General features: G+C 43.5%; 1 protein-coding gene across 6 annotated transcripts in view; it reads left to right on the top strand.

The window, feature by feature from the left end:
* Window positions 1-25,764, top strand: part of cux1b (cut-like homeobox 1b) — a 60,253-nt gene that overhangs the window by 16,230 nt on the left and 18,259 nt on the right. Inside the window, exons 2-14 of one of the 6 annotated variants that reach the window (XM_070905354.1) lie at window positions 1,375-1,485; window positions 5,407-5,454; window positions 9,432-9,510; window positions 12,180-12,317; window positions 14,285-14,408; window positions 16,840-16,916; window positions 17,368-17,434; window positions 21,834-21,882; window positions 23,823-23,927; window positions 24,486-24,668; window positions 24,930-24,988; window positions 25,331-25,379; window positions 25,581-25,677. In XM_070905354.1, coding sequence (XP_070761455.1) covers window positions 1,375-1,485; window positions 5,407-5,454; window positions 9,432-9,510; window positions 12,180-12,317; window positions 14,285-14,408; window positions 16,840-16,916; window positions 17,368-17,434; window positions 21,834-21,882; window positions 23,823-23,927; window positions 24,486-24,668; window positions 24,930-24,988; window positions 25,331-25,379; window positions 25,581-25,677 — 1,186 coding nt within the window. Of the gene's footprint in view, window positions 1-1,374; window positions 1,486-5,406; window positions 5,455-9,431; window positions 9,511-12,179; window positions 12,318-14,284; window positions 14,409-16,839; window positions 16,917-17,367; window positions 17,435-21,833; window positions 21,883-23,822; window positions 23,928-24,479; window positions 24,669-24,929; window positions 24,989-25,330; window positions 25,380-25,580; window positions 25,678-25,764 lie in introns of all 6 variants that reach the window. The other 5 variants (XM_070905352.1, XM_070905353.1, XM_070905355.1 and 2 more) reach the window with 5 other exon arrangements.

Genomic DNA, 25,764 nt, shown 5'->3' with positions numbered 1-25,764 from the left:
CTGCGCACGCTCGAATACACTAACAGATAGTGCAGCTGCTCCATGGCCATGGGCAGACAGGCTGCTACATCAACTGCTCCATGGGCAGCGAGAGCAAGATGGCATGTAAGCAAGTGAGCAGTTTTTTCCCTTTTTTTTTCTCAAACGTCCTATACTACTGCGTAAAATCCATTGCAGAGGACAGTCGACTAACATTTGTTATATTTTTTATGGTTTGTGGATAAAACGAGATCATGGCTGGTCAGGGAATTCAACTTAATGCTGATGGGGGGAAAATCTCCTAATTAGTACTTGATCACACTATTTCTTTAGAGGGTTGTATTTTCTTGTGTGTGTTGGGGGTGTGGGCAATGTGGGGAGGTGGGCATGTGTGCGTGAGTGTGTTTTGGGACCTTGTCAGCAGACTGAGCCACAAGGGCCCCTGTGGTAATGTGTGTATTAAATGATTAGTGTGTTAGTTAGCATAACGGCCCTTCAGCAGCGTTTAATCACTCTCAGGGGTGGGCGGCCTCACAGGAGGTGGATGGGATGGGGAGGGTGGGGGGAAGAAAAGGGGGAGGTGGAGTAAAGGGAGAAGAGAGAGATTTAAACGGAGGAGAAGGTACTGCTGGTTGAATGAGTGAGTGGATGATCTGAGAGTTCGGAAAAATGAGGGGGAAAAAAAGAGAGTGAGCATGACAGAAGGCAAGAATCCAACAGAAACATAATCCAGCAACACTCACACACTCAGCAGAGAGAGATACAATCTTTACAAGGCCTGAACGTCTTGTTAATGTCAGCACTTGGCCCATCATCTGGAACAAGTCCCATAAATAGCTATTAATAACAATGCAAAATGGATGTGGATAAAGGCGGGCCCTGCCTCAGCCTTGACAACACTGCTGTTGTTGATAATTGTGCTGTTGTCGTTATGTGGGAAGGGGAGGGGTCGTCTGGTGCAGACAGTCAATAATTGTTGTGAACTGTGTGTAGTAGTAGTAGTAGTAGCAGCAGCAGTCTATTGCTCCAGCGGTTGTCATGCCCGACACAGTGGTGACTGATTGACTGACAGGCTGAATGGCTCAGACATTGCTTGCGCTGGTAGCAGATCAAACTACTGGTGTAGACGGGTTTTCCTTGGCGGGACACTGGTGTTGTGGTTCTGTTCTCTGCCTCTGCTGCCGCAACATACTGGCCAAGTTCAGCTGAGGCAGGATGGGTAGTCTGCAGCATGCCAGCTGGGTCAAGGAGTCCGCTGTCTAGTCGGAAAACAGCTTTTTATCCTGATTGATAACAACGATGCTGATGATTTATAGTGACAAAACAATGATAAGTATGATCAAATCTGCAGCTCTCTTCTGAGAAAACTAACAAAGTTGTGTGTTTGTGTTGTAGAAAGAATTAGACGCCACCGCCACACAGCTTGCCAACAGACAGGACGAGAGTGAACAGTCCAGGAAGAAACTAATCGACCTGAGCCGTGACTTCAAGAAGAACACACCAGAGGTGAGAATCAGATTTTCACAGACACGCACCGACACACAGCAACGCATATATCCCGCAATTCTTTTCACAATTTGTCTCAGTGTTTCTCTGTGTCTCTTCTCCTCTTCATAAATGTAGCGGTGATTATTTACTGAGAAAGCAGGGGAGGAGGAGACGGCGCAGAGATGCGGGCTTGGCTCCCAAAAATAGTCTCTCCATTAGTTTCCCTGAAATCCTAAAGAGACAAAACAGAAAACCCCTCAGGAGTTTGTATTATCTGACCTAGTTTTTTATGCGTGCAGAAAGTGTGGTCCGTGAGTGTGTATGCGAGAGAAAGAAAGACAGAGAGAGAGAGAGAGAGAGGCAGAGCAGGAGGGAGAGAAAGAAAGAGTGTGACAACACTACTAAGTGGGATCAGGAGGGAATTCTGTCCTGTTCCTGTGTTCCCATCACTCCTCCTGGGAATATTTGTTTCATCTCTGTTACCAAGGCAACACTTTTTAAACCACACAGCGAAAACAAAGTATTGTTGTGTTATTACTGGTAATGTCACCATGGTGAATTATTGATGGTAGTATGAATTATGTATGAATGGAGTAGACGGTGGATAGAAAATTGTCAACTCTCGGCGGAGTTGACAGTAGGCCTATTATAGTTACCACAGGATGAGGATTGTGACTATTGACTTCAGCTTGTAGCCCACCCGGTGTAGAGGAATATGCACCAGAGGAAACTGTACCTGCATACAAAAGACGCTAATATCGCTTTACCCTACACATTCATCTCTAATCTCATTTTCAAGTATAACTACATAACTAGCAGCATACACAGAGAGACACATACAGAGGCGAGAGAGAGAGACGAGCACACAAAGAAAACATGCAGAGGCGCACACACAAACACACAGAGGCAGATAGCCTAGATCACAGAACAGGACACACACATTCATCAGTGTAACAAGGCTGTGATTTAGGAAGGCTCCTCTGGCGTCTGTGTGGCCCCTGGCATCTCCCTGGTATGTGGAGGAGGAATCTGAGCCAGGCCAGACGAGCGACAGGATTCATTACAGGGCTGTAACAGGCTCAATAGGAATGAGCACTAAAACATCCAGCGTTTGGAGGTGTATAAGCATCAAGGCTGCCTACCAAATAGGTTGGTTCATAACGCGTGATGGCCTGTGCTTGATTAAAAATGCCCCAATCGGCTTGTGTGCACTCGCAGAGCTGTGTTTTCTGTCTCCTACGTGTGTGTGTGTGTGTGTGTGTGGTGTGTGTGTGTGTGTGTGTGTGTGTGTGGTTGACCAGCCTATAGAGCGGGCTGTCAGCTCTCTGTGGTCTGCACCAGTCAGCGGAGATCACAGTCACATCAGATCAGACTGCATTAGGCTGAGCGGGAGTCCGTCTCTGATCCATTATTCAACAACCAGGAGACCGGCCCACGTTGACTGTGTCTAGTCTGCTGAGCTGTACTCGGTGTGAACTGCACTCATGGTCTGCATAATAACACACATACACACACACATGCAGGCTTTTGTAGCATTTTGAAAGTAGTGCAAAGAAATGCAGCGTGAAAACAAAGTTTTCATAATTCATTAGGACTGACACACTGTTGAGTTTTTTTTTTTTTGAGACTACATCTCACTGTGCTTCCTAAGTTGCCTGAATTATTCATCCAGTTCTTAATTTCCTTTTAGTTAGTCAAGACTCCTCTACCACACAGTTATAAAGGCAAGGGTGGGAATGGTTGTAAAATGTCCCAAAGATTGCTAGCCAGAGGCAGTGGTAGTAAAACAACTTTGTGTGTGTGTGTGTGTGTGTGTGTGTGTGTGTGTGTGTGCGCATGCATGCACGCACATACACACGCTTGTGTTTAGCTGCAGGGCAGACAGACAGCGAATGGGAGTTCCATACTCCCTGGAGGATTCCTCGGGCTGGCCTGTCTGCTGTCTGCCGGCAGCTCACACACCAGCCATCCATCTCCTGCTGCCTGGCCCCCTCCACTCCCCTCACTACACACACACACACACACACACACACACACACACACAGATTGACCATGGTGTCTATGTGCATTGTTATGTTATATGGTCATAAATCTTGGGAAGTGGAGGGGGCAGGGGGGTGGAGCACCAGAGAGTGGACCAAAGGGGTCTTCATGCAAAAGCAGTGGCTTGCCTCTGCATGTTATTTGAATGTGTTTGTTTTTGTGGGTGCAGTGTGTCTGTGTGTGTGTGTGTGTGTTCAGTGAGTGTATGTGCAAGTTTATCAAGCTGCAGTGTTTAGTCACCCCCGAAACTTAGACTTGCTAAAAATGCAAGATTATAGTATAAACATATGAACTAAAATAACACAAAATATAAGGAATTTAATTAACTCTCCTAAAAATCCAATAAGATTAATACAGCAACTTCAAACTATTGTTTTAAAAAATGATGGTAGTGTTGAGGCGGCTCCTCATGCAGATGCAGTCTCAACAAAAGTTGAACATTATGATTTAAACAAAGGTAGTCATTATTGGAGGACTACTAGACTAGACTGCATTACATTATACAAAGGTTTCTTTTTTTATCACTGTGAATGCATAAATATTAACATAGATTTTTAATCCACAGTGATAACAGCGCACAAGTGTAGAAGAGTGAAATGAAAAGGGTCTTGTACGCTTATTTTCACTACTACAGAAAGATGTTTGAGCACATTTTGCTTGGCTCTGACAAAACAGAAGCAAAATAAGATAAAAGCAATATATTTATTGTTGTCAATCCAAACAGGAACTAGTGTAGGTCATCTAAAAACTAACTGAAAGGAAACTGAATTCTGAAATGGAAAATTAGGATATAATCACAATCTAATGCAAATGTCAAAACTGCCACTTCTCTGGTGTTTTTGTGTGGGTGTTTTTTTTTGTGTGCATGCTTGTGTGTGAGAGAGGGAGAGATAGAGAGACAAGGGGAGAGCCAGAGCGGGGAGGGGGAGGTGGCAGGGGCGGGGTGGAGGTCATTAGCCCCAGCAGGGGAATATTGAATTGGCCCAGACAAACAGCCACAACCGACCCCTGATGAGGTAACAATGGGTCAGGGTCACCAAGGTCATGACCTGTCCTCAGCCCCAGACAAGCAGCCTGTCTGGACCAACCTGGGATTAGGCCAACCCCAGACACTGGTCCCAGGTCAGTTTGGGAATGCACGCTCCATGCAGCATCGGTTAGGCTTTTAGGCGGAGGTTTCTAAAAGGCGCCGAGCCTCTCGAGCACACATCTGTCGTTGCCCTACTTCACATCTTCATTAGGCAGTTTTGTGAGTATGTGTGTGTCCACAAACTGTGCAAATCAAATGTTCCTGTACAGAATGTCCTATTCTGCTGTGCTTTTTACCGTACGCTCCAGTTCAGTTTGTCAGGATGTAGGCTCAGCTAACAGCATGGTGATTTGCATGTTCCCCTGATACATACTCGACTGGCTATCTAATCTGAAACCGCTGACTCGTACTGGAAAGTCATGCAATGGGACTTGCAGGGTGAAAAGCATTTGCTCTATAGTAAAAACTTGGTGCACAGAGACAATTTGCATTAACTGTAGGCCTACTCTGTGGCTCATTCACTCTCCGTCTCACACGCACTAGTGGTGCCTCTGGGTGGCCCAGGTGGTGCTGCACCTGTTCTGATGAGAAACGCAGTCCGCCAGAGCGCCTCAGGGTACAAACCTGCCCTCCTCCCTACCCTCATGTTCATCACTCGCACACGCATCACTCGTGATTCATTGACTTTGGCAAGAATGGCCGCTACATGATTTCAATGAGTGACTTATTTGATCACAACATGGTCTGTCAGTATAAAACTTAGTCGGTTTTCACTGCTTCTGGACATCACATTTTAGGATTTAAAATTGATCTGTTGATCTCATTTTTGAGAGACTCTAACCTCCTCTTCTCTTTTTATTTTTTAGGATTTACGGAAACAGGTTGCCCCTTTGCTCAAGAGCTTCCAAGGAGAGGTGAGTGTGTCATTGGGAGTTTATATTGACATAGTGATAGACATACTTGTTCACGCACAGCATTCTAACAATGCATTTTGTAAGGCCTAATTGACATTCGTTGACTGGTCTTGCTCCCTCTCTCAGTGCCCTTCTATTCTTTTTCCACTTCTGTCTTTCCTCTTAAATCGTCTTCTCTCTCACTTCTCTCTCTTCTCTCCGCCATCTCCTGTTCTTTCTCTTGCCACTATCTCATTTCCCCTCTTTCCTCTCCCTCTTTTCTTCGCTCTGCTCTGCTCTTGATTTTCTGTCCTATTCATGAAGTCCTGTAGCCCGAGGGTGTGTTTAAATTGCATCCTGCAAAAAAAAAAGGCACCACAAAACCCCGGCTCTAGCCAGTCACATCTCACCGAATGCTATTTCCTCAGACTTTGTTTGTCTGCATGATTCAGTGGGGTTATTTGTTGTTTTTTGTTGATCTGGTGAATCATGAGTCATTTTTGCTCATTGTGGCACATTTATTTACTTTCAATTTCATGTTTTACATACCTTGACCTATAAGAGGTGACTTTTGTGTGCGCGCACTATATCATACTCCCACCGTTCCCCTTTATCTCCTCCTCCATCATTTTGGCCTATTTCCATCATGACTCCTCCTTTCTGGCAGCCATGCATTTCTAGTTCACTCCCATATGTGAAAGTCAGAGGGTAGGAGTGGAAGCTGGTTTAGACTGGGGCATTATTTGGGGTTGGAGTGGGTGGACATTCAGCCCAACAGTATCTCTTTCCTAGCACGCTCACACACACACACACACACACACACACACGGACACACACACTGACACACACACGGACACACACACACATGCACACAAACAAAATCATCTCAATGGATAGTGACAGAGCTGCTTTGCTACTGGCCATAGAATATTACAGTTTAACACTGGGTTAGTTTCCATATTCTTGTGTTAGAGCAGCAACCACAGCCAGTGGTTATGTAAAAATGCTGTAATTTATAGTGGTTCCACCATGTTCTGCTGATGATCCACAGTCTATTTAGAGAATAGAAACGGCAGCAATATAATTGGGGCTTTGTCAGCTGTTTCCACCATCCTCATGTTGACACACCTCGGCGTCGTGCACACCAGAACACGCTGAGGCGCATAGTGGGTGGTCGCGGAACTGAGAAAGACATTATCTTATGATTATTGAGATAATACTGTACACCCGCGCCAGTCTTAGAGCAGCCCATCAATCAGTCGACTATTCTGCGCGCTTGCATGCCACAACATGAGTAGCTCTGAGAATGTGTAATTTTAGCCTGCCGTTGTTTGCTTACCCCTCAGTCCTTTGATCAAGGACAAGACAGCACCAGAAACTGGAGGGTCTTCCTGTTGGAAGTCCCACAGTAACTCATCCTTAAGCATTTTACCCAGGAGCCTGAATCTTTACTAAGTGAATGTGGAAACCAGACAGAACAATAAAAAGTTTTATCCCAGGAACTTGGAGGTCTTGATACTCTGTTTAATCTTTGTCATTGAAAGGTGGATGCCCTCGGGTCATAATTATTACCAATAACAGTACTGTTTCCACAAGGCCTCAGTTTGGTAAACGGGTTATGTGTGTTTGTGTGTGTGTGTGTGTGTGTGTGTGTACGTGTATTGGTGTGTGTATGTTGCATGCTCAGTGTTCCTTGTTGGTCCATCGATCAGATAAGCTTTTCCATTATCCAAGCCTTCAGTCTCTGCTTCCCATAGCCTCCCCTTATCAGACTCCACTGGGGCCACACACACACGCACACACGCACGCACGCACATACGCAGGTCAGCCTGATGCCCTTCACACACTATGGGTTAGATAGGGGAGCGAGGCGGTGCTGAGTGATGGTGGCACAAGGTGCTGACGTATGTACGTATGTGTTTATGTGTGTGGATGTGTCAGGGATACCTTTTGCAATTGCAAGCACTTCTCATCGGTAACGTACTGATACTGGTGAGGTATCATTTGTGTCACTTCATTTGTTTTGCTTGGTGTGTGTGTGTGGGATGGGGGCAGGGGAGCATGTAATAGCAGATGTCATTGGGATTGGCTGAAAGAGCTGCAGTTTGGAACAGCAGGGTTGTATTTGCAAATCCTGGGTGGTCTTCTAATGGCTCTGGTCCTGCAGTTAACCTGCCTCTAACTGTAGGGTGTGTCCTACATTAAATGTCTATTTCCTGCCTCCCATGTTGGGCTATATAAAGCTGCTGTACCACTGACCTTGGCCCAGTCATTGTACAGTCACGCAGCCGGCTTCCTTCACCGCCATAGGCAGATCATTTTTTGCGTTGGTTTGTGTGAGCGTTTCTTCTTTATCATGAGATTGTGTCGTGGTACTCTGAGCCTCTGATCACATACTCATACTTATATATACACATATGCACACACACATACACACACACACACACATTTGGACACTGAACAGGTTTGGTGTTGGTGTGTGAGTGGTATTAGTGCTCAGCATCAGTAATCTGCCATTAGTGGCCTTGCATTTGAGGATCCTGATCACTCAATGTCACACAGCACATGAAGAGGGTACATGATGCAGCATGATGTGAGAATGAGATATAGTAGTGGGACAGTGTGTGTGTGTGTGTGTGTGTGTGTGTGTGTGTGTGTGTGTGTGTGTGTGTGTGTGTGTGTGTGTGTGAGGGAGCGAGAGCAAGACAGGAGCCCTGTGCATGCCAGATAGACATGAGTGTGTGACAGAGAAACATGTGAGAAAGACTGACACTGAAAAAGATTGAGGGGAAAGAAAAAAAATGAGTCAGAGAACACGGAAGTGACAAGAGGGAGGATTCGAGAGAGAGAGAGACTGAGAGAAAGACACACAGAAATAAAGGGGGGGAAAAGAGGGAGGGGTGCTGGCACCAGCCTACACAGGGCCAGATGTTTTGCGGCTAAAAAACTAGAGATGAATCAAAGCCATGTGAAGAGATTTATTAGGTTCCCATAGGAGCCCAGGCAGTATTACATGTAGCCCGCTCTGTTTACAGTGGCAAGAACCCCTAAACCACCCATCAACTATACTACTGGCTTGGCTGGGAATGTGAAGACTTTATATTTGGACTTATATAGGCTTTTGTCTTTATTCCTTTTCTCTCAGTGAGTGTGCTGGAGGAGTTGGAAGAGAAACACAAGGCTGTTTAGTCTGAGTGCGTGAGCCAGAGTAGTCAGCTGTAGCTCTGCCCAGTACAGTAGCACCCTCTGAATGTCTTTATTTGGCATCTGTTTCCCTCAATTTAGACTTGATTTCAGATGCGTTTCGCCTACTCTGTCTGCTTCTCATATTGAAGTGTGACACACGGGCTATAGTAGAGCGTGTTGCCTCATGTTTCAGCATAGACAACAGTGTGAAGGTTCCCCCAGTATGATTTTAGAATTAATCTCTTATGGATCCGTTCTAATGCTGTCCATTTCAATAATATCAGTGATGGAATACATGCCGTGCCCTCTTGTGTTAATGGTTGCATCAGTAATGGATCCACACTGTATTGCTGCTAAGAGCTGACTGAATAATCTGCCCCTGCTGTGGCTGGAAAGACTGAGCCAGCTGTTTAATGATGTCAGCGTGCTGGAGGGGAAACGAACACACACGTTCGCACACAGGCACACACACTCATGCACACACACACACACATTAACTAACTGACTGACGGACTTAGGCGCACTCACTCGAGGACAGACAGACGTGGACACGCACGGGCAAACGAAACGCATCCGTCATTGGCTGAACAGCTGAACTGACTCCACGGGAAGGAAACACCAACGCAGCCACTGTCAAGACAACCACGATCGCATGCAACATACTGACGTATAGTGAGGAGAGACAGATATGTAGACGAGTCTTACTGTGAAATTAATGGGCTTGCCTTTGGAGTGTATGGATGTGACACTCGGATGTGAGGTGGTGTAACTGACAATTAACCATTGTTTTTTTCCCCCGTTTCTCCTTGCAGATCGATGCGTTGAGTAAGAGAAGCAAAGAGGCAGAGGCCGCCTTCTTGAACGTGTACAAGAAAATAATCGATGTTCCAGGTAAGACCACATTTAATGTCTGTGGTGTGTGTGAAAATGTGTTTGTCTAGACACCTCCTGAGTCCAAAAAAAAACATGATCAGGAGACCCCCTTATTCATGCAGACAGCACCAACAGGGAAAGAGAAAAAGCATGACACCATCCCTCTGGTGCTCCTTCACTGTGCATCCAGGCGTGTGCAACGCCTTAATATGTCCCCACGAGATCTCATCCCCACTGGTGAAGCCTTTAGAGGGTCTTAACAGAAGGTGCGTCCTGATATGGATGACAAGTGCGCCCACGATTGGCTGCTGCGAAGTGCACACATGAGCAGTCACGTTCAGCACGCTGAGGCCGAGGAGGGACACGCAGCACAGAGTGTTACAGAACACACACAGTCACACAGCTACTGGTTGGAGATTTTCAGCTGTATTGGACCCCTAGAGGGGCCGTGTATGTAGGAACGAGAGAGGAGTTGAGTTCATCTATAGCGTAAGGAGGTCATCATATTCCCACATGGATAGACCTACAGTAATATCTTTGGATTGTACTGCTCCCAATAAGTCAGCGCCAGCTCTGACGGGGCTATTCTTAACTTGCAGCGAGACAATGATGTAATGCCTGATGCACACACGCACACAGACACAGACCAGCCTGACTAATGCAGCAGTCTTGAAAGAGGAAACAGTGTGTTTTGTTCTGTCTTCTATCAGCTGAAGGCCTGGTTAGTCAGCCCAGTGCGCTCTGCTTTAGATTAAAGGTGTCTGGCGAGAGCGCTCAGCACCAGTGGCCCACAAGTCAAACTGCTTTTAACAGGCTGTACAGTTGATTTGGGGGAGGGGGGGCGGGGCTATGCGAAGGACAAGGGTTTGATAAGAGGGTGAGAAAGTTGATTTTCAAGGGCGCTGAAGTACATAAGAGTCCAAATTCAGAGCACAGTTATATTCCTTAGTGTTTGTACTTGTGTGTTTTTGTATGAGACTCTATGCAAGTGCGCACATGTGTGTTTGTGACAAGGTGTGTGTGTGTGTGTGTGTCAGAGCTTAGCCCTGCATGGTGTGTCACCTTGACAGCACAAAATCAGCATGAAATTCCCCAATCGTTCTCTGCTGATCTCTCATTAGCATAGTTAAGATATCTAACTGCGTCAGACATGAGACACACACACACACACACAGCCCTTACCCCCAGCTGTAAGCTGTCAGTTCCTCTTATCTGTACAACACACACACATAAACACACACACAGACACAAACTGCTCTTTTAGCTGGCATGCTGATGAGCGTCGCCTGCGTCTCTTGGCTGCCTGTCACCAGTCTGCCACCCATGAGCACCAATCAGATGTGATTGGCCTGACTGACAGGGCTCTCTTCATCACACTGACAGTTAACCCTGCTGTGTGTTGGTAAAATGCCTCCAGAAAGTTCTCTTTCTTCCTTCTGTCTCTGATTCTTTCATCTCTTATTTACCTTTTGCATTGCCTATTTTACGGCTCCACTTTGTCCATCTGTCTGCTCCCATGTTTCCCTTTTTTCTTGCTTTCAAGCTGCATCATAGTGAACACTTTAACTGATCATAGCCCAGTAATCTCTGTTGTTAATGTGTCTCATCTATGGTTCTGTCTGTGTCTCCCTACAAGTATCACTTATCTTGCTGTGTCAGCAGTTGACGCATAATTTTTTTCCCCCTGCAAAATGTTTTAAAGTTTATCTCATAACTCGACAATAGTCTATGTTGATACAATGGCTGATAGTGTATCATTCAATAACCTTTATGGTTAAAGTTTTGTTGATACCGAATGTGAAAACTAACCGTGACCTTTCAGTGCTGTATGTTGTAAATGGTTGTAGCCAAACCTCTGTTCTGTTCCTTTCTTTCTAATCAGTGAAGTGCAACGTTTAAGTATTTATAGTAGAGCCTGACCGATACTGGAATTTTTAGGTCGTTATCAATATTTTAGAAGAGTTAAAATCAAATAACAATGTACAATACATACAAAAGACACGCCCAGGTTTGGATATTGTACAGTTGAACAATGAACTTTATAATCCAAGATGACAGAGTGGTAAATAGAAGGCCACAGACATTTTTGAACAGTAAGCCTAGCCGGAAAATGAATTATTACAAATAATTACCACAAATACATATAACATATATTTATATATATATATATATAACTTGAATTAAGAAAAATACAGGAGAAAGACACACAAAATGCATCTTATCAAATATGTGTCGCTGAATTTACTGCACTACAGTTTCTTTTTGCATGTCTGTTAAAATGTACACTGATCCCTTTGATCATTCCTTAATCTGTGATAATCCAGTATCAGATTATAATATTAGTTCTAAAAATACTGTCAAGTTCTGATTTATAGCTGTCTGGTGCATCAGTGACTGTATGTATAACTCACCTTATCATAATATTTCTAGTAATTGTGATATTTTTTGGTCCTTGCTGGAACCAGAAATCCTCCACAGGGAGTTCAAAGGTCAGGGTCGGCTCCAGAACAGTTCTCCTGGAGCTGTTGGAGATTCATTGCCTTGCTCAAGGACACTTCACCAGGGCAAACGCTTGCTCTCGCAGGGCCTTGAATGTAGTTATTCCTAGCTCACTACGCCACCTCGCCGCCCTTGTTTGTGTAATCTGCTTTGCAGTGTGTTAACGTGGTGTGTGTTGTCTCTGCCAGATCCTGTACCTGTGTTGGAGCTGGCTCAGCAGCTGCAGCTGAAGCTCCAGAGGATGCACGACATTGAGACAGAGAACACCAAACTTCGAGAGACACTGGAGGACTACAACAAAGAGTTTGCAGAGGTCAAAAACCAAGGTTAGAGACAGGACACATGCACACATTTTGGGATGTTCCTGACTTCGAGAAGGGCATGGATGTAGGTTGCACAATTAATCACATTTCAAAATGTCCCGTACCTACGATTAGTATTTGTATAGTTTGGCAGTGTTAATGTTATACTCTCGTGTATTGCATCTCCTTTACTATTATGACCAGTTATAACCACTGAATGTGCAGTGATGGTGTGATGGTGAGAATGAGAGAACTCATACGCATATTGTTATTTAAATGGGTAATTGAACGTCTGGCCAAGGGACAACAGTAGAAAATTTGCCTTTTTGACTAACACTGGCACATTTACAGTGATGTTGATCAATGTGCATTGTCCCTGTAAAACCAAATAGATTGAAATAAAATATGGAGTGACCTGGTGTGAAAGTGAAAAGACTGGATCTGTGCAGTCCCCCAGATTTTGCCATGTGATGAACATGAAAACGTAGTTTTAAGTGATCAATGTCTGCCGTTTGGAAATACTGTGCAAGATGACGAACAATTTACACACTTTCAATTTGGGTTTTGGCTACAACATAAGTAGAAATGTTTTATATCTTTAAGTATAAGACTTTCCAACTGAGTCAAATATAAAAGTAAACACGTTTAAAAATGTGTAAATTAAATACAAATAGTTATTATTTCCTAATCAAAAACAGGTCATTAATGAAAATATTGGGATTATTATTTTTGCCACTGTTATGCTCAAGGGTAACCTCACCATTATGTCTGATATGTAGACAACTCTTTTACGTGCAAATATGAGGTCAAAGAAACATATTTAGAAGCCCTTTTCAAATGAAGAGGCCACATTTCAACATATTTTAACGGCTCATAAATGTTTTAAAAACACAAAAAAATGTACAAGGTTTTACATTTTCAAATAGGTTTTCAGGGGAAAAAAACATGAGGCACAGTGTCATGAATAAAAAACGACAGGCTACCTCAGGGTAAAGAAAGATGGAAAAACTGACAAAGGCAGAGAGATGAGTGAGAAGCAGTAATAAAAGTGGTGTAATTTCAGTCGAAAAGGAGGAGTGAGCGAGCGAGCAGGGAATGTTTTGGAATCCCCCTTTCCTCAGTTAGAGTTAATTGGAACAGCTCGATAACGGCAGGGTTCCATTCTGCCATTGATTTTCCTGTTCCCTCATCCTTTATCCCTCCTTCCCGCCTCAATAGATGGGGGATATTTAAACCCCAAAACACACTGTGGAACTCCCACTCCTGTTAAACACACACACACACACCCGCCCGCACACTTGCACACGCACATACACATACAAAGAGTGCAGGGGCCATTGATCCCCGCAACCTAAATGTTTAAAGTTCAGTTAAGCAGTTAAGGGGTAAGAGGGCTCTGAGGGGACTCTCCTCTATTGATTATATGTCAGAGCAGTGAGACTGGAGTTTAAATCACACGCACACACACACACAAAGTGCTAAGAGCCCTCAGTCAAAGGCAGCAAGCAGCAATGCTCTTTATCATTGTCTCACTCACTTATATCTTTCTCTGAGAAACACACACACACACACACACACACACACACGGAGGCCTATTTATTACCCCAGTTATGTGTTAGATTTATTTCAGGCTGCCCCATACAGAGCTCAGCCATCAGCAGGTTATGGGGTTTCAGCACTAATGCAGTCCTAATGAATACAGCATATCTACTGTTGGTGAACGTTGAATATTCTATACCAGTCACGGATGTAAAGATTAGGCAGGAGCCATAGGGGCCAAGGCCTCGCCAGTGCTGACAGAGGAAGAATGCGGGATATGAAACACTGTTCCTTAAGCAAAGGTCAACCCACCCGTCAAAAGCATTATCGTCATCACTGCCATTTATCACATCTAGGAAACCGCTTTAGTCTCTTTTCTACATAATTGCCTGTATTTGAACTCTTTGTTCCTTTTCTCTAATTGACCAACTTTCTGATTTTATCTCGTCCAGAGGTGACCATTAAGGCCTTGAAGGAGAAGATCCGTGAGTACGAGCAGTCCCTGAAGAATCAAGCTGAGAACCTGGCCCAAGAAAAGCAGCTCCAGCTACACAACGACTATGCAGAGAAGGAGAGGTAGAACTTTGTGTGTGTGTGTTTGTTTGTGTGTTACAGCAGCTGTGTTTCAAGTAATAACCTCTGCATTATTTTGCCATTTTAAACCTTTGGGCCATTGTGCCCTCAGGCAGAACTTCTATGGTTCTAATCTCTGAATGATAGATTTGAGATTTCTGACTTTATTTAGCAGAGCTATTCACGACTTAATCAGTTCTTCTTAGCTAATAGTCCTTGGACTGTTTCTCATGGTTATCAGTTTAATCAACAAATTGTTGCTCATTCCTTCCCCGGCATTGCTTTCCTTTTGCAGATGAATGCAGGAATGGAAAATAACCTACATAAAAGACAATGCCAGCATTTTTGTCATGTGGGAGCTTGCCATTCTTGCCTTGATGGAAACACCTCAGACTCCTATTTTCTGTTTTTTCCACGATATATTTCAGCCTTTTTGTTCGGAATAATTGCTGCCACAGCCATCTACTGTCTGAAAATATACAGTAACTGAATGAAACCCACCAAATCACTATAATGACAAAAATTGCGCTTAGGTCTTTATTTTGACACAAAGTAATATATTTTGATTTAATAGGTTACTTCCTTTTCAAACCCATTTTCAAGGCATTTTGAAGCGTATGATTTTCAGGTACACAGGAAGCCTGTGGCAGTAATAAATAAGCTCAAAATTGCTGCCAGATATTTTTAGGAACATGAAAAAACTATTCTGACTACTGAAATGTATTAACTCCTACAAAGTCTAGAATGAGTCACTCTGATACTGTCATTTCCCAGGAAGGAGCCCATTCAACATAAAGATCATTAAACTAATTACTCAACGTGCAGGCAGCCATAATATTGTTTCACTTGACGACAGTCTTGGGCACCTTTCCTCCTACATCACTCAGTTATTCCAGACTAATCTGATGGTGGCTAGTTTAAGTTATCATGTGACTCCACATTAAGTTCAGTTGTTCAAGTGCAGTTGGAGAATTGACCTGTCCGTCTTAAAATGTAGTTATCTTGGTTAACTATGTGTTCCAATTTTAAATTAAAGGCATAAATAAACATGTGTGCAGAGTCAAAATGATGAGCACTCATACGATTAGTCAGTGCAGCCTCAGGGCTTAAAGAGATGGCACATTTTTACTGAGAGCGAGCAGGAGTTAAAGGCTTTGCTGGATGTGTCAGATCTGAATATGTATCTTAACTAGGAAATGTAGCACCTCCACATTTTTAAAACCAATGGACTCAAGCAACAGATTCAATTCAATATGTCAGTTGTAGAGCTCAACAACACAAGTATGGAGAGACTCTCCAGGCATGTTAATGTACAGTTATTTGTATTTGTATTAGTGTACCACACTCCATGCAGATATAATAGTGATATATTAATTACAGATTTCAGCTGTAATACAAAGTGATAGACTAATTTCTGAATTGCTGCTAACAAAAAAGTCACATATGTCCTTTTTAATAGAAAAAGGTTCAAAGTAAGTGGAAGATATTCTCCCATTTTTTCCCCACTGCATCAGTTTAATTGTCTGAAGTTTAGATTACTTCCGTACAGTTACATCAATTCCAGCACTGCTAACAAATGCTACAGATTTCACTTTCCATTACAGTCATTAAAACACTAGAAGAAATCTTTCTCAATGATCCTTTTGATAAAAGTCTCTGGCCCACTTGAAGTTGATTTATAAAATTTGTGTTTACTAAATGTACATTACACATCTCATATTTCCTCTCTTGTCAATCATCTTTTTTGCTGTGGTAAAGCTTGTTGCCCCTTTCAGACGTACAGTAGAAGATCAATTGTCCAACTGTATTTCCTTTACGTCAGTGTTTTATAGGCCCCTTCCTGTCTGCAGAGAGCTGACTTCCTGTGTCTGAGAGGGGCAGTAAATGGATGGCACCTCTGATGCATTTTATCCTGCAAGGAGTGAGAGAAGGAGGGAGCGAGAGAGAGATGAAAGGATGAAGTAGAGGGCAGAAAAATAGAGATGACAGGAGAGACAGATTGGCGGAGAAGGGGGGCATCAAAGAGTGCCATAAAGACTGTCTTTGTGCTAGATTATTGATGTTTTTACACGCAGTGGCAATTTCTCAGCAGAGCCCAACTTTTTATATGCTAAGAATGAATCTATTTTATCCTTGTGGTTTCAGTCGCCCCCCTCCCCCCCTCTCTTACTCAGCCCTTGCTCGCTCTCTCTCACTCTCTCTCTCCCCCTGGGTGCAGTGTGCCCCAGTGGCCAGACATTCCTGCCTAATAGGGCTGCTTAATGAGGAGTGGGTTGTGTTGGGAGGATTTTAGTGGGGAAAACACTTCAGAAATGGTGGGAAAATAGAGAATAGTTGCCACAAAGTGTGAACCCAAGATTTACTGACTCAGTATCTCTATCTGTGACTTTCTGCTCCCTCCTTTCTTCTTCTTGCCTTCTGTCTGCCTCTGTAGGAAACTCCAGGAGAACCAGGACTCCATGTCCTCAAGGTTGGAAGAGGCCGAACACAAGGCCCAGTCCCTACAGACAGGTACTACTCACTCATTACAGACCTGGGTACTGTTTTATCCAGCTCAGACAAAATGGCAACCTTATCACTGAATATGAGCTGGTGCTAAAGCTTCTGAAAACTCTGATTCAAATCTGAAGTTCTTCTCAATAAATGTCCATTCATTGCTAAAGTTTGGAAAAAAGAAACATCCCTCGTGAAGTTTAACTTAATCTGCTTCATCTGGACTAGGTGGGTGTGGTTTGATCAGATTGACAGTTGCCTGGCAACATACGCAAATAGCTCCACAACTGTCACTTCAAACCAGTGAGAAAACACACAAGTACAGAAATCTCTCATGTGAAATAATAATAATAGTTTGTCTTTGTCAGAAAAGTGTGGGTCCATGTACGAGCCCTTTGCTCATAGTAAATATGTTTTCAGGGCCTTTAGCAGAGAAACTCACAACAGACTCTTTTCCCGTCTTTTACAGCACTTGAAACAACTCAGGCCGAGCTCTTTGATTTGAAGACAAAGTATGACGAGGAATCCACAGCAAAGTACGTGTCTTGCTGATCTATGTGTGTGTTTGTGGGTGACTTCTCTCCTCTGGCTCCTCCATAGTCTGTTCCTGACATAATCATCCTGTTTAGTGAACCTCTTTGCCTGGAAACTCCCCCTTCTCTCCCTAACAGCTGGATTGTCTCCCACAACGCTCAGCAGCCTCCAAATCCCAGCATTACCCACGCACTGTAAATACTGTCAGGGAGTGTAATGCATTCTGCCGCCACAATAAGAACCAAAATAGAGGATTTTTTTATTTTGTGGTGTAGGCTAAAGTGCTCTTTGATTTTAACGGGGTCACGGCAGAGAGGAGAGGCTGACGAGGGTCACTTTGAGATCTCTGACTTAAAGCCACACAGGCTTCTAACAGGACCTGTAAGATAAGGTAGCTTCAATTACTTGAGCTGTAGGCATCTATCATTATTGATCTTATAGTAGTGGCGAGGATGAGAACAGAAGCTTTTCCATGTCAGCACTCCACACTGTGAAGTGGCACTTTATGACATTCACACTCTTTGTTCCCTCAGGGTTAGCAGATGGGAACCAGAACCACTCGAGCATCCGAACCGCGTTCAGAAAGTTTTAAATTCTGGGAAGAAAAACAAAGCCTTTCATGGTGTTTTATTGGTAATTGGTGCACTGCAAAAACATTGAAACATGATCTCTTTCTTTAACTCCAAGACTGTTTATAAAATGGTCAAGGGCATCCTGCACAAAATACAGCAGAGTATCGGCTTGGCTTTTAAGGTTTTCCCCCACCCTATTTACCAAGCCCCAAACTCACTGTGTCTCTCCATTAACAGAGTTGTTAAATTGATTGGCTGTTAAAAACAGATCGATCCCTCTTCTCTCTCCCTCACAATACTTTTTTCCCCTGTTTTCTGCCTCCCTCACTCCCACACTTTGTCTTTTATCTCCTACATTGTGCGTTTGTGAGTGTAAGAGGAAAGGCCACAGGAAGATATTACATGCAGTGTAATGGCGCTAATCAATAGGTTTCATAGTCTATCAGGGGGCCCCCTCCTCAGTATTTTCTTTCCCCATGACTATATTGCACCGCTCCTCTACTTTCTACTCATTTCTTTACACTTCCTTCTTCCCTTTTCTGTCCTTGTTTGTTCCCATTATGTCAGAAGAAAACACATTTTGAAAAGACACATAGTAGGCCCCATTTGCTTACAGAAGCTAATAAACACATGCCGGCCCACATCCACACACGCGCTCACACACACATACAAATACACACACTCACTCGTGAGCCTGAGGCAGTCAGGGTCCTTGACTATGTGGCGTGCTGTGATCTGAAATTTTAATACAACGCTTTAAAGCACACACAAACCCTCTCTAACCCTGCACCCTCCCAGTCCTTGGAGTCCTTCCCCCGTTTACTGCTTGGCTGAGCAAATCGCCAGTGTTTGGCTGAACACAACTTTTAACCCTTTGACTGCGTGTATTTTGGCACTGCAAAACACAAACGCCATACATATCATGCACTTTTTCACACAAACACACATACGCGCACACACACACACACACTTGCTCTAAACTTTCAACTAAGGAGGACATTGCGTGACAAATCCCCCATCCTCTTGCTGTATTCGGGTAATCTGCCTTTTAAAATACACACTAACACACACATACACACCCACGGACATACACACACTTCCTGAGAATTTGGTCGATGTTGCAGTGCCCAGAGTGTGTGAGCTTCAGCGGGAGGCGGGCCTGCAGATGTAGTGTAGCCCCCTCTCTGTGTTGGCGCTGTGAGGGTCTGGCTGGCCGCGTTTTACCCGTTTAGTCCCTGTTAAAGATTAATGATATATTGATCCCCAGCCCCACAGGATGCTGTGTGTGTTTGTGAGTGTGCGTGCATGCTCCTCTGTATGTTTGTGTGTAGCTTTATCTCTCTATAAAGGCTTGATACCATTTTGGGAGAACCATTTAATTGCTGATAATTAGGCAACAGTCAATAAATAGGCCTTTCCTGTGTCCATCTCAAGCACACACAAACACAAAATGGCGCACAACATACACACACAGACACACTCTCGCAGCTAGCTTCTTTTTAAGCCTCCTTGAAATCCCCAAGGTAACATGCTGTGAAAACGCAATGTGGAGAAAGCCAAGGAAAGAAAAGGAATGGAGTGATGAAAGCTAGAGGGCAAAAAGCAAGTCGGGCTGGAAGCTACAGCGAGGAAGAAGGGATAAGAGTGTGATAGAGGAGGGAAATGAAAATCTAAATCAGGGGAATATCCTGCTGGCACCGAGGACAGAGGCCGAGGAAGAGAGGGCGAAAGATGAGAGAGGGGAGGTGGAAGGGGGGGGGGAAAGATGAAAGGAGAAAAAGTGTAGGGCAATGGGAAGGGAACGGGTTGAGGGGGAAAGGATAGAGGCAGGCACAGGGTGGAAAAGAAAAGGAGCGGTTGAGTGAGGAGCAAGAGAGAGAAGATGATAAGAGATGAAAAGGCCTGTCTGAGATGGAGGAAGTACAGTAGGGGCTTAGAGGCTCTGGGCTTGTTTCAGAAGTCCTACAGTACTCACTGATGTCACTGGGTGCACCCATTGGCTTTCATGGTACAAAAGAGTGTGTGTGAGAGTGTATTGTTTGTGTGCGTGTATGCGATTTTCAAGTGCAGCTGTGCATCTACTCTATAGCTCCTCCCTGTGGCTGCTATATAGAGCTTTGAAGGTATGTTTTTGGTGGCATAAAATCAGGATTTACAGTTACGAAGGACCCTCCCTTTACCGTTCAGTGTTTGATGAATTAATTCCACTGGGTGCGTTCGCTGGCCATGGACGGTTCCTGCCCTGCCCAGCGACTGACTGACTGTATCAGGATATGCAGAAAATCCCTTCCCTGTGATCTGCTTTGGCCCTCAGCCTCTAGCTTTGCCTTTATAATTCCCAAATACAGCCAAATCCAAAGGTTATTTAAGAAGACTTTGTGCATCTGTACTTTGATTAAATGATCACATTTGGAGCAGGAGCGGTGGTGTATTTGGGTTGCATTACTACCCATAAACGCTCTCCATTACAAGCTTTTCTGGCTTGTTGGCTCTCTGACCTAACGTTTGTGTGTGCGGGAGCGCGATTGAGTGCGCACGTGGGTCCCGCACACTATAGCTTAAGACAGGATAAAAGCTGGTGAGGTAGTGTACTATTATGTTGCTTAAATGCATACTAGATCCTTTTAACTGTTAGGGAAAGAATAAAAGCGGAGAGTGAAAAGCTCTCCCACCCACATCTGATTCTTTTTGCTGCATTGCCTGTGGCACAATGTTGACCTAATATCAACTGTGTCTGTTTTGTTAAACACATTCAAATCAGTAGTACTCAAGCCTATGGGACATAACACTGTTTCTCATACTGTGACACACAAATACAAAAGCTGCGTGGGTTATTGGGTTCACTATCAAAAGATTTCAGTGAAATCAAAAGGTCTTAATGGACGCAGCAGTGCACATATGCGCTCACTTTGCATTCAAAGCCGCCCATGTATTCTTATCAGCAAATAATGTCTTAAATAAACATGCATGCATACACACTGCGTCTTTGCACTGCATTGAACACCGACCAGTGAGTTTTGTCAGGATTTGCATTTGTTTATTGTTCTTCCTCATACTGCGAAATGTATTCAAAATATATATTGGTGTGTGTGCGCGCGCGCACACACACCACTAACAACACCACTGACAACTAATTAACAGAGATGATCATCATATTTATGGATGTATTTAGGCGTGGTGTATAATCTTAATTTAAAGTCTTTGTTTCTGTGTTCAGCGTTTTTGTCCCCGAAGTTTCTTCCACATCTCTGTCATTGTTTGCAGAAAAGTGAGATGTATTCACGTCAGCCATGAAAGAAGGTTATTAAAGTATTTCTCCAAAGTCCAATAATATTTGGTATTATGGGGATGTATTCCTGCTGTCTGACCTCTAGCAAGTGAGAGGTGAACCATGGCCTCCATCCAGACCATTAGTCAGACACAATCACACAGCTTCATAGCAGATTAGTCTGCTGTATTAGGACTTAGAGCTCTATTAATGTAATCCCTCTGTTTTAGTGTGGCCTGGGTTTAGGGGCTTACATGTGCACACCCACACACATAGACACACACACTTAAATACATGTATGCACGCACACATACAAGCTGTTTGGGTTATGGAGTTCACAATCAATGGATTAAGGTGAAATTTAGACAGTAGCTTAATGGACACGACACCGGCATTCTCTAAATGTGTTCTCTCTGTACACATCACGTGTGTGTGTACTTTTCTTCCTGAGAATCATCTATCCATTCATCCATTCCTTGTTTTTATTTGTGTGCTGTATTTCAGTGAGTCTCTCAAAAGCAGTGTCACGTCCTCTGTTGTAACAGTACATGTCTTTCTCAGGGCCGATGAGATTGAGATGGTGATGACGGACCTGGAAAGAGCCAATCAGGTAAACCCGCTCATCATCCTAACTGTTCATTTATACGCAGCATTGTACAAATTGTCTGTCACACCAGGCTCCACAAGTTTTATTGTTAAAATACAGAGAAAGCAACAGAGTTCTTTGACTGAAATCCTTAAAGTAATATTGTTGCATAGGAAAATAATGTGTGTTTTGATTTGATTTAAATGATCTGTTCTAGTGATATTCTATATTTTCCTACCTGATGACAAATGTTGTGAAGAGACAGAAACCAACAATGATTTTATTCTATGAACAAGTGTCATCTGTGTATAAAAAGCCTGATATAGCTCTTTCCTCTTTGCCATAGAGCCCCATTGCCCCAAAAACTATTAAAAACACATCAATGAGCCACACAGTTACACTGAATGACTTGTTCCTTCATTACGTTGAACATGGGCACTGTAGTTTATTTTGAGTTGATCCCACACACACCGTCCAGCTGCCGTAAATATTCACTAGTTAATCTGCGGCTGAAAATAGTCCCCAACAAATACACTATTTGCTCCTGTTTGAGTAATGTTTGTTCTGAACTGCCAATCTGTTTTGGGAAATTACTTAGCTTTTTCCAAAATTGAGATAGACTAACGCACTAACGTTGGTTTTGGTCTTTTTATTATGAGATTTGTGAGTATCAAAAATATAGAACATTAGCCTTATCCTTTTTTAAATAGAAATATTCTTATCTCTTCAGAATCAATAAAATGTGGCTTTCATGAACAAATAATGACTTGATCACTGTGATGACTGCTGTTTGTTACATGTTTATTACACACCTACTAAACCCATCCAGCTGAAATAAGCCCCCTAGCGCGCCCTCTGCCCCACTGTTGTAAATATTCCTGTGGTATCTGTTAATGTCATTGTTGTTAACTTTCATTATTAGCCCAAGAGTATGATTTGTGGCTAAAGGGGTAGCATAGGCATGTAATGTTAATATTAGCCTAAAGGTTAGCACTCCGACTATAATGCCACACACACACACACTGTTCACACTTCTGATTTGAAGTTTACAGAGGATGACAGCATGGCCTCCAGCTCAGTCACAGACTTTTTATACGCTTTTATAAGGAGAAAATGGAAAACAGAATTTCTCTTTTGCGACTAGCAGTCCAACTCCCACCCAGTCAATAACAGCTCTCAATATGGTTGCAATTAGGAACACTGTGGAATCGGCTCCCTGTAACTCCTAATGATGGCAAGTTGGCCAGTGTTGCAGATGAGTCCCAACTGGAGCTTGGCAGTTTGGCCATAAATACGAGGCATCGGGTATCATCTCAATTCTCAGGACTAATTTAATATTTTCAATTAAGGAAAAATCCGCCCTCGGCCGTCATTCCACACTTACTTTGCATTCTCTCTGCCCTCCTCCGCTCTGTGGTGTGTGTGTGTGTGTATATATATAAATATATGTATATAATATAACACTACGTGTGTTTATGCTGGAAGGGGGTGGACCTCCTTTCCATACTGACACACAGTTGGCTGATGGTGAAAGATGGTGTATTGGAAAACTTAATTCCTTCAATTTGATTGCCTTTTTGGATTTCCACTTGCCCAACGCTTGTGCAGTGTAGTGAACTTGGCTGTATACTTTGGAAAAATGATCAAGCTAAAGAAAAATGTTGAGATAATATTTGTTACTGTTTCATCACCAACAACCTCTCATCATCCTCCAAAGACCATTAAGTTGCTGCCATGAGACAGATTGCACGAAGAACTTTCTTCTTTCTTGGTCTTGCTATTCTCTCGTCAGTCCACTCTCTCCATCGACACGTATTAAGTAGGTTTTCAACTGTTCTGTGGTTGAGGGAATGTGTGTACACCGAAAAAGTACATCACACAGTAGCACTGAATTGATCATGTTTGACAATGTTCTTATCTCCACTAGTTGATGGTTCTTTAACTTTTCCCTTTTGTCCTTCCAGCGAGCAGAAGCAGCTCAGAGAGAGGCGGAGTCACTCAAAGAGCAACTGTCCTTGAGTAGCCAATCCCAGCAGCTCAGCAGCCCGGCCAAGGCCGACCCTGACACGGTAACACATTTCACTGCTTCACTGCTTCACTGATTTACTGATTTACTGGATGGCTGACAAACAGGTATTGATAGGCTAAAGATCAGCTTGGCCTTTTTATGCTACAGGCGATCAGCTGATTAAAGCTTCTATTTATGGATTATTGCAGTCACTGATCTTAAATATCAGGCATTGGAGTCACCATTTGTTGACTAATATATTGATTTCCAAGGAAAGGTTGCCATGGTGGCAGTAGGTGTATTGATTAACTGATTTAATGGACCTGTACAGTGGACTGCAGAGGTGAGACTTAGTGAACTTAGAGACTGACTGCCACACCAAAATATCTGCTTCATTGATCCCTCAGTGTTGGGTGGTTGTGACTGGTTGATGAATTACCTCTGATTATTCATCTAAAGGAAGACGCCTTTTGAAACGATAATCTGGCATAGAAAGAAGGATTTCTGTAGTTATTAGTTGAATGTATCTAAAAGCAGGACTTTGTATGGGTGGTTTTATAAATACTCGTATAGGTTTTATGTTGCTCATTAGATTAAACTGCTATCCCTTTAGGAACAGGCGGCAGAGGTGACATCCCACTCAAGTCTGGAGGCGGAGCTCAGGGCCAAAGAAAGAGAGACCGCCCAGCTGGTGGAGGACGTCCAGAGACTGCAGGCCAGCCTGACCAAACTCCGAGAGACCACCAGCTCCCAGATCACACAGCTGGAGCAGCAGCTTAGCAGCAAGACTGCCACTCTCAAGGTACCAACAGGACACACAGCTGCTGCTTTTTAAGTTCAACTATTTTAGCTATTCATTTCTAATAAGACTATTTCTGTATTCCTGTCTTTTTTCTGCTTTGTTGCGTATATTCTGATCACACCTGTAACTATATTCACACATTCACTTGCTCTGTTCTCTTATCTAGGGTTAAGTCACTGAAATAAGTACATGACAAGATCCAAGGATTGCTTTTATTATGTTATTCATTGTCACGTCACTTCATCTCTTTGTAATCTACAGGAACTGGAGGAGAAACTGCAGAAGCAAGTTGACTATGAGGAGGTGAAGAAGGAGTTGAGGTGAGGAGCACGCACAGAGGAGTGTGTGTGTGCGTGTGTGTGCGTGTGTGGGAGTGTGTCGTGTCCAGCACAGATCTATTTATTGCATGCGTTTGATGGCTTTAACAATGTTAAACAAGACGCGTGTCATTAAGACGTGTTACTCAATTGAGTGCCCTTATGAAGGTGAAGCTTGTATGTCTGTAGCTTTATATTGTGTCTCTCGCTCCCTGACCCTCTATCCTTTCTTTGTCCTTAAAGAGACAGAAATAGAAAAGTTAGCATGCTACACGGTAGATGTGTATGTGCATGTGTCTTTGTAGGGGGTTCATAAGGACATTTTTTCTCTCTCTCTCTCCTCAGTATCCTCAAGTCTATGGAGTTTGGAACATCTGACTCTGTACAGGTAAAAGTGACAGTTACAATCTATTGACATAAGTGATTTTTAGCACTGGACCTGACACATAATGTTGCAGTAATGGTAAATAAATTGATGACAAATCAAGACTGTTCAACCACATCAGTAAAAATGAACATTTGAAGCTGGTGGCCAGAGCAAAGTCATTTTGAAAAGTCTAATTTTAATTTCCGTTCCACCTGTCCTCTCCATCAGGACTCATCCAAACCTCTGGAGGTGCTGTTGCTGGAGAGGAACCGCAGTCTTCAATCTGAGAGCGCCGCTCTGCGCATTGCCAACACTGAGCTCAGCGGTAAGTCTGCCCAAATGTAAGGTGATAGTCAGGGCTTGGTTGGGCCAGGCTGTCTTTGCAAAACCTTCACTCTGACCAGCAAAAATG

Source organism: Enoplosus armatus, chromosome 5 (assembly GCF_043641665.1).
Source record: "Enoplosus armatus isolate fEnoArm2 chromosome 5, fEnoArm2.hap1, whole genome shotgun sequence".
Lineage (NCBI taxonomy): Eukaryota > Metazoa > Chordata > Actinopteri > Centrarchiformes > Enoplosidae > Enoplosus > Enoplosus armatus.
This window is presented reverse-complemented; position numbering and strand designations above follow the sequence as displayed.